We start from the raw sequence: 9,075 nt of genomic DNA on the forward strand, positions 1-9,075 counted from the left end.
AAAAAAAAAAAAAAAAAAAAAAAAAAAAAAAGAAACGCTTGCATGGCCCTGCATGGTGTCTCACACCTGTAATCCCAGTGCTTTGGGAGGCTGAAGTGGGAGGATCGCTTGAGCCCAGGAGTTTGAGGCTGCAATGAGCTAGGATCACGCCACTGCCCTCCAGCCTGGGTGACAGAGAGAGGCTCTGTTTCTTAAAAACAATAGCAACAAAAAACACTTGTGGCCAGGCACGGTGGCTCTCACCTGTAATTCCAGCACTTTGGGAGGCCAAGGTGAGCAGATCTCGCTTGAGCCAAGGAGTTCAGACCAGCCTGAACAACACAGTGAAACCCTATCTCTGCAAAAAATACAAAAATTAGCTGGGCATGGTGGCACGTGCCTGTAATCCCAGCAAGGTGGGGAGCTGAGGTGGGAGGACTGCTTGAGCCCAGGAGGTCGAGGCTGACGCGTCACCACACCCAGCTAGTTTTTTGTGGGTGTGTGTGTAGATGAGGTCTCACTGTGTTGCTCACTGTATTGCTCAGTGAGCCATGATTGCGCCACTGCACTCCAGCCTGGGTGACAAAATAAAAGACCCTATCTTAAAAAGAAAGAAAGAAAAAAATGCTTCCATGTAGGTGAATCTTTGTCGTAGATGGCCAGCATCTCGGCATTTCTTGGGGAGGCAGTGCATGATTGCATGTCTGTGAGCTGAGAAGGCCTTTACCTTTCAGAGCAGCAGCAGGTGAAACCAACCCATCACTGTGGCCAGTTTTCTTGTTACCTATGATCGTTGTGTTCATTTAACCTCAAGTCATTCAGCTTCATTTTAGATCTGAGTGCTCAGGTTAGAATTCTGCACCATACAATTTATAGCAAACACCAAGGCTCAGTCAGTATTTTCACATACTGATGTTGATAATATTTAGGTCTGTTTTAACAAAGAAAATAACTGTCCTGTATAAGTAGGCAGTGTGGTTTGTGGGAATAGTATTTGTTTTGAAACCAGACAGACCTGTGTTCCAATCCTAGTTCTCCAACTTACTAAGCTGTCATAGGTCGACTTCTAAGCCTCAGTTTCCTAGTCTTTACAATGGGCATCAAATACTGGTACCTCAGACAATATGGAAATTTAGAGTTATGCGTGTAACATACCTGCCTTTAGTAGGCGCTGTATATTATATGGGTAACTATCATTGTTATTACGATGACTTCTAGTACGATACAGCTATAAGCAGACCCTTCATTCTTTTTTTTTTTTTTTTTTAATTATATGAAAAGTTTTTTTAGAGACGGATCTCATTACCTTGCCCAGGCTGGTGTGTAGTGGCCTGACCATAGTTCACTGCAGCCTGAACCTCCTGGGCTCAAGTGATCTTCCAGCCTCAGCTTCCTGAATAGCTGGGACCATGGATGCGCATCACCACACCCAGCTAGTTGTGTGTGTGTGTGTGTGTGTGTGTGTGTGTGTATGAGGTCTATGTTGCTCAGGCTGGTCTCCAACTCCTTGCCTCAAGCCATCCCCCCACCTCAGCCTCTCAAAGCATTGGGATTATAGGTTTGAGGCTCCATACTCAGCCAGATTCTTCATTCTTGAATTTGCTAATTATTCTGCCCTCTTAGAAATGTAGCTGTTGTTCATGTTTTAACTGTAACACATACAACAAAGCAAATGCTCAAGCTCTGGTCCCTAAGTGTCATATACCTCCTTCCTATAATCCAAAGACTAGAAGGGTAGGATGCAAGCCACCGGCTGGCTGACTCTTAAGCCCTGAGGTCTGGAGTGGACGATGAGGTCAGAAGGCAGAGGGGCCTACCAGCTATCCACAGTTGGTCTGTAAATGACCTTGGGACAGGCACAGACTAGACTTACATTAGTTCCTTTTTTTTCCCTAGAATTGCCATTACCATCAAGTCTCATGAATGTACCAGAGTCCCCCCAGTAACCACCGTGCAGAGCTGAGTACAATTGAGGGTTAATTCTGTCCGTGGAAAAGTAGTTCAGTTTGTTTCAGCCAGTCCGGTCAATTTGAGACCCTTTCTAGGGCTTGTATTCTCTGATTTTTTTGTGTGTGGATGTCAGACTGGGGTTTGGATTTCTGTCTGTCAGCAATTCCATATCTCAGCAAACAATCCCACTGAAAGAAGTTTATCTGTGTGGAAAATGTCCCTTTCATTTAGGCATTTATCAGACAGGGGTTTGTTTTTGCTTTCCCCAGCACAGTTCTGTGACTCAGGTGGATGGGGGGGTGCCAGGCAGGTGAAGAACCTCTCATGGTCGCTGTGTTGCGTTGGTGACATGATGGGTGGAGGAAGGGAGTGGGGAGCTCTATGGCTTTTTTTAATGTGAACCCTTATCTCCAAATCACTCATCATAGGACACAGGGCCAACATAGGGTGTTATACACTGTCGAATTGTATAACTGGAGAGGACAGATAAGAGGGGCATGGTTCTTTTCTTTTTTACATTTTATTTATTGTGGAAAGAATGCTTAATTGGGCCGGGTTTGGTAGCTCATGCCTATATTCCCAGCACTTTGGGAGGCTGAAGTGGGAGGATCATTTGAGCCCAGGAGTTCGAGACCAGCCTGGGCAACATGGCAAAACCCTATCTCTATTGGAAAAAAAAAAAAAAAAAAAACGCTTAACATGAGATCTACCCTCCTGACTAGAGGCACAAATTTCTAATGACCCAATTCCTCTCTGAGACAGGAAGTGCAATTTGGACATCATCTGTCATTGTCCCTTAAAATGAAAAAGATGCTTTTGCAAAAGGAACACAGTGTTTTCTTTTGGAGCATTTGAGTGTGTAAGCATTACTGATCCTTTTGGGGTTATAATTGTGATGTATAGGGTAATTTTTTTGTTTCCTTTGTAGAGACAGGGTCTCATCATGTTGCCCAGGGTGGTCTCACACTCCTGGGCTCCAGCGATCCTCCTGTCTTGGCCTCCCAGGTAGCTGGGACTAACTACAGATGTGAACGAACCAGAAAGCCCAGCTAATTTTTTTACTTTTCTGTAAAGATGGGGTCTTGCCATGTTGCCCAGGCTGATCTTGAATGCCTGGCCTCAAGTCCAGCCTTGGCCTCCCAAAGCACTGGGATTACAGGTGTGAGCCACCACACTAGGCTGATATTAGCATCTTTACAGATGAACCTTTCTTCAGAAAGAAATCCTTTCAGATATAAAGAAAAATGTATAAGCTAGAGAAAAAAGCAACCTTGGAGTCACATCTGCTACTTTAATTAATTATGCACCTCCCTTAACAATTTTCCCCTCCGTGAAAGTGTGCCCTTCTGACAGGGTCTCCTGCTTCACGCGAGACTCATGGCCAGTAAGAGACTTTCCTCACTGCACTCCAGGGACACCTCCTGAACCCTGGGGCAGCTCAGAGAAGTTCAGAAGCCACCCCTGGATTACTGCCTGTTTTACATAGTGAAGAAAAAAGAGTACATAATTTTTAGCAAGAAAAGAGAAAATGACAGGTTGTTGTCTATTCAAATTATTTCTCTGGGCAACCAGCATACAGCTGCTGTCTGTAGAGTCACTTAAACATTTCCCCTCCTGGTTATGGAAATAATATCTGCCTCCAGTGGAAAATGCAGAAATTTGAAATGGGGCCCGGGGTGGGGTAGCCCATGCCTATAATCCCAGCACTTTGGGAGGCTGAGGCGTGCAGATCACTTGAGGTCAGGAGTTCAAGACCAGCCTGGCCGACATGGTGAAACCCTGTCTATACTATAAATACAAAAATTAGCTGGGTGTGGTGATGGGCGCCTGTAATCCCAGCTACTTGGGAGGCTGAGGCAGAAGAATTGCTTGAATCCAGGAGGCAGAGGTTGCAGTGAGCCAAGATTGCACCACGGCACTCCAGCCTGGGCGACAGTGCAAGACTCTGTCTCAAAAAATAAAAATAAAAATAAAAAAAAGGAAGAAGAAGTTGTTTGAAGAGGAAACATGATGCTCTGTCCTTTTTCTCTAATGATGAACTCCTAGCAAATGCCTTACTTCCAGCCGCAGCTGTCATTTCTAGGCACCCCAACCTGCCGAGTAACATTGCCGTGGATGAAATAACAGTTTTCTCTAGGCTCTCCTGTATTTTCCACATTTTGTATTTGGAAACCTATATTGTATGTATTTCAGGAAATAAGAACAACTTTTAATAACATGACAGTAAGCTCCATGTCACCCATCCGCATCACACAGTATTCAGAGTGGTGTAAGAGAAATAGAGACTTGAAGTTTTTGTGGTGATTCTTCTGTGGTGTAGGTAGACAGATTTTAACTTCTCAATCTTTTTCCAGGCCCTCAAAATCAGCCTTTCAGAGGTTTGTTTCCTAGAAAGTAGGTAGGAGACCTTTTAAACCTTTCTTTATTGCTCCACCAGGTGACCTGCCTCAGCATCTTCAGGTGATGATCAACCTTCTGCGTTGTGAAGACAGAATCAAGCTGGTAAGAAGCGGTGAGAATGTCAAATTTAAAAAAAATTTTTTTTTTTTTTTTTTTTTTTTTTTTTTTTTTTTGTGAGATGAGGGTCTTGCTCTGTTGCCCAGGCTGGAGTGCAGTGGCATGATCCTAGCTCACTACAGCCTCAAACTCCTGGGTTCAAGCAATCCTCCCACCTCCTCCTCCTGGGTAGCTGGGACTACAAGTGTGTACCACCCTGCCTAATTTTTTAAAAAATTCTGTGGATGTGGGGTCTTGCTGTTTTGCCAGGCTGGTCTTGAACTCCTGGCCTCAAACGATTCTCCTGTCTCCGCCTCGCAGAGTCCTGGGGTTATAGGTGTAAACCACCGTGCCCAGCCAGCACGTTTTAATTTTTAATTGTGAAACTTGGTGGGGAACCGTTCATGAAGATAGGGGGAAAAGCTTTTACATTACAACAAATTCTCCTCAAATTGTTCACTAAAGCCAAAGCCAGGTTGACTCCTCAGTACCCCAGAGAGGCCGGAGGAGGGATGAAACAGGTCTCCACACCGGTTAAATAAGCTAAATAAGAACTTTCTTTGGATTTCATGTGTTCACTGATTTCTTGCATTTTGGGTGTCTCCTCTGAGCCAGGCAGCATCCCTGGTGTTACAGAGAGAAACGAGGCCTGGTTCCTGCTGTCAAGAACTTCCTCTTTGTGTGTTTTTTTGTTGTTGTTGTTGTTGTTGTTTTTCTTGTTGTTTGAGACGGAATCTCACTCTTGTCGCCCTGGCTGGAGTGTGGTGGTATGATCTTAGCTCACTGCAACCTCCGCCTCCCAGGTTCAAGAGATTCTCGTGCCTCAGTCTCCTGAGTAGCAGGGATTACAGGCTCACGCCATCACGCCTAGCTAATTTTTATATTTTTAGTAGAGATGGGGTTTTGCCATGTTGGCTAGGCTGGTCTCAAACTCCTGACCTCAAGTGATCTGCCTACCTTTGCCTCCCAAAGTGCTGGGATTACAGGCCTGAGCCACCAGGCCCAGCCAAGAATTTTCTCTTCATTTTTAACTCCTGGAGGGAAAGGTAGAACACTGAAAGTGTTGATCTTGCGTTGGAGATGGGAGGGAGGCACCACCTCCAAAGGCAGGCCAGTGAGAGCATGTCTGCCCTGTTCCAGGCCGTGCGCCTGGAGAGCGCCTGGGCGGACCGGGTCCGGTACATGGTAGTGGTGTACAGCAGCGGGCGCCAGGACACCGAGGAGAATATCTTGCTGGGAGTGGACTTTTCCAGTAAGGAAAGGTGAGTCTGATGAGCTAGGTGTTCCCTTCTGTGTGGGAGGCAAGAGTTGCTGCTAGAAAAAGGTTTCCATGGTCCCATATCCATGTGGGAGAGGGCTGCGTCCTGATGGAGAGCCTGGGGAGTCGACACTGGGAACACTAGGGTGTGCCATTTCAGCTCTGTGTGCCAGGCACCGTGCCAGCTCCAGGCGGTGCTCTCGGAGCTCAGAGTCGATTGAGAGGACAGAAAGTTATGCTGTGCTTAGAGAGGTTTCACGCCAGCTGCTAGAGAGTGGGGCACCTTAGCCAGGACTGCTTCCTGAAGGAGGTGACAACAGTGCCAAACCCAGAAGGCCAAGCCAGAGTCCGCCAACGGAAGCAGGAGACCCTCCCAGGCAGAGGGGCCCGTGGAGAAGTATGGAGATTGATGGGTCTCCTCTCAGACACCTTACCCCATAGTGATACTCCACAGGTTCCCAAGAGGAGTGGGAACTCCACCTTCATGGCAGATCCTAGTCAGAGGCTTGAAGAGTAGCTTGTAATTTCCCACTAACTGGAGGCCAAGTAAGTTAGAGCATTGACTCCATGATGTGTGTGAAATGAGGGTGGGATCCCTCCCCGGGTGGGATCCCTCCCCTGACATCTCAGATAAATGAATGCTGGTGAGATCATTGCAGAACCTGGATTTGTTCAAACTAGATTAGACTCCCTTTATTCATCATTCCTTCGTCGACTCATTCAATAAGCATATGATTTCTTTGCATTCTCCTGTGTATGAGGCAGTGGGCTAGGCCCAGGTAAACAAAGAAGCAACAGCACAGTTCCTGGCCTCAGAGGGCTTCTAAGTGAGCTTGGAAGACAGTCACAACCAGGTAGGAGGGAGAGAGTGACCGAGAGGTGCTGGGGTTTTGTGAGACCACAGGAGGAGGCGGCTATTGAGAGCACCTGGCAGGACCTTTCTGGCAGGAGTGAAGCCTAAGCCGAATCTTAACGGGCAAGTGGGCAGTCAGGCGAGCTCTAGGGTGGAGGCAGAGCCGCGAGGTGCATTTGAAGAGCATTTCAGGCAGAATCAACAGCAGAAACCAGTCAGGGAGGCTGTGAGTGTCATGGTAACAGTACGGTCTTGTCTTGTTCCTGTGAGAGCTTCTGTAAGTCACATGCTAGCAACTGAGACTTGGATGCTTTTTAGAAGGAAATGAATAAAAAAGGGAGGACATTTCTTTTATGACATGCCCCCCACCCCCGCAGTACATAATAAATAGCACTATAAGAAAGTTTCCTGTGACACATGTAGGAGATGGAGTTGGGGCTGGCATCTGTGGCCTTGACCTGGTTGGGAACCTGGGGCTAGAAGAACCTGTAGCATAGGAGGTGTTAGGATGTGAGCGCTAAAGAACCACTTGGAGACTGGAGGGCGTGGTCCATTAGGACAGGGTGCCACCAGGCAGATGCTCTCAGAAATGCCCAGAGCCCCATCTATTTGGCCATTATCTGTATGGTTGTGAGGCATAGCGGTGTTTAGTGTTTGACCGTCTTGCAGTTGTAATTGTTCTTCCAATGACTCTCCAGCTTTTCGGAATCTTTCTGAGGCAGGGACTTTCCTCACAAGTGTGGCCTGTTCCAGTAATGCTTTCTGATCCTGAACAGAAATCGGCCTCTTGTGGCCTGTGCCCATTGTCTTGATCCGAACCATGGGAGCGGTGTGGAAGCCCAGTCCTCCTGACTGTAGAGTACAGCACACCTACAAAATGCCTCCGTGGACATCTCATTTAGCCCCTTCATCCCCCTGGGGTGGGTAGTCCTACCTCAGGTTTTACACATGACAGAAGCTTACGAGGCTGCAGTGATTACCCCAGGGTCATCCCAGTAAGTGGCCGGCCTGGGACTTGCGGGCAGGGCTTTTCCTGTCGACCTGCTGAATGAATAGGTCCCACGCATTCTTCCCAGTGGGCCGCAGCTCTCTTCCTATACACCGCCTTGCTCTTCCATTCACTTCTAGGTCTGCCGTGTGTGCATTTGTTAGCTCTTTCTCTGTGCCGGGTGCCCCGCCAGGTGCTGGGGCCACATCAGGGAGCATGGCAGACACGCCTGCAGTCTCACAGAGCTCACAGGCCAGCAGTCATGGGCATGCCTTAGATGCACACACGTGCACTCCCACTCCACTGCCGCCTGGGTGGAGGAGACAGGCCCACGTGCTCATCCGCACCGCCCCCACGGTGCTCTTCCCCCCCACCCTCTTCTCCCTTTGCCTCCCCTTGGCACCCAACTTCCCTCTCCCTGTGGTTCCCTCTCCTGTGGTCCCTCTCCCTGTGGTTCTCTTGCCTCCATTGCATGCTCCTCCCTCAGGTTCGAGTCTCTGTGCCCTCTGAGCAGGAGCCACAGCCCACCTGTGGGCACCGACCCCAAGGCCAGGGCAGGTCTCTGAGGTTGGAGAGGGCAGTCAAGAGGCCACCCAAGGTGAGCAGGGGCCTGACAGGAACCAGAACTAAGCAGTCCTTCCTGTCGCTGGGCCTGATGCAGCTGTCTTCCGTGCCTGGGGAATCCCGGGGGCTGGGAACTGGGCCTTCTCCTGCAGCTACCACATTGCCTGGGCACCAGGCTGTTGTCTTCCTTCCTGGCTTGAAAACAAAGTCCAGGTTCCCACCAGAAGTGTTTGACCTGCTGAGGGAGCAATATACTTGTTTTTTCTAAATTCCTTCCTTGGGATTTTGTTTTTTGATTTCCCCTGCCAAAAAAAAGAAAAAGGAAAAAAAAAGAGACGAGCATTGCCCCCAAAGGGGATCTTCATAAGAGTCCAAGTGCTGTCCAAAAGGCAGTATTGGAATGACGGCTGCTGCACAGGCTCACACACCCTCACTCAGCGTTCTTGTTTATGTTTTGTTTTGTTTTAAGACAGGGTCTCACTCCATCACCCAGGCTGGAGTACAGTGGTGCAATCTGGGCTCACTGCAACCTCTGCCTCCTGAGTTCAAGCGATTCTCCTGCCTCATCCTCCTGAGTAGCTGGGATTACAGGCATGCGCCACCATGCCTGGATAATTTTTGTATTTTTAGTAGAGACAGGATTTCGCCATGTTAGCCAGGCTGGTCTTGAACTCCTGACCTCAAGTGATCAACCCTCCTCGGCCTCCCAAAGTGCTGGGATTACAATCATGAGCCACCGCACCCGGCCTCCCTCAGAGTCTTATGTCTGCATATGCATCCTGGGGAGACCAGAGCAGCCACGCCACCCTAGGGTTCAATCTTGGATTCTTTTCTCTTCTCTTCTTTTCTCTTCTCTTTTCTTTTTCTCCCTTCCCTCCCCTTTCCCTTCCCCTTCCCCTCCCTTTCCCTTTCCTTTCTCCTTCTCCTTCCCCTCCCCTTCTCCTTCCCTTCCCTTCCCCCTCCCCTTCCCCTTCCCTTCCCCTTCCC

The 9,075-nt window shown here is 48.5% G+C and overlaps 1 protein-coding gene across 3 annotated transcripts in view; it reads left to right on the forward strand.

Moving 5' to 3' along the window:
- The window catches only part of SSH1 (slingshot protein phosphatase 1), a 77,756-nt gene that overhangs the window by 35,131 nt on the left and 33,550 nt on the right, over positions 1 to 9,075 (forward strand). For all 3 annotated transcript variants that reach the window (XM_017879732.1, XM_017879733.1, XM_017879735.1), the window contains 2 exons: positions 4,367 to 4,431; positions 5,566 to 5,687. In XM_017879732.1, the coding sequence (XP_017735221.1) occupies positions 4,367 to 4,431; positions 5,566 to 5,687 (187 nt within the window). The remainder of the gene's footprint in view (positions 1 to 4,366; positions 4,432 to 5,565; positions 5,688 to 9,075) is intronic.

The sequence above is a fragment of the Rhinopithecus bieti genome, unplaced genomic scaffold (genome assembly GCF_001698545.2).
Source record: "Rhinopithecus bieti isolate Rb0 unplaced genomic scaffold, ASM169854v2 scaffold_11933, whole genome shotgun sequence".
Lineage (NCBI taxonomy): Eukaryota > Metazoa > Chordata > Mammalia > Primates > Cercopithecidae > Rhinopithecus > Rhinopithecus bieti.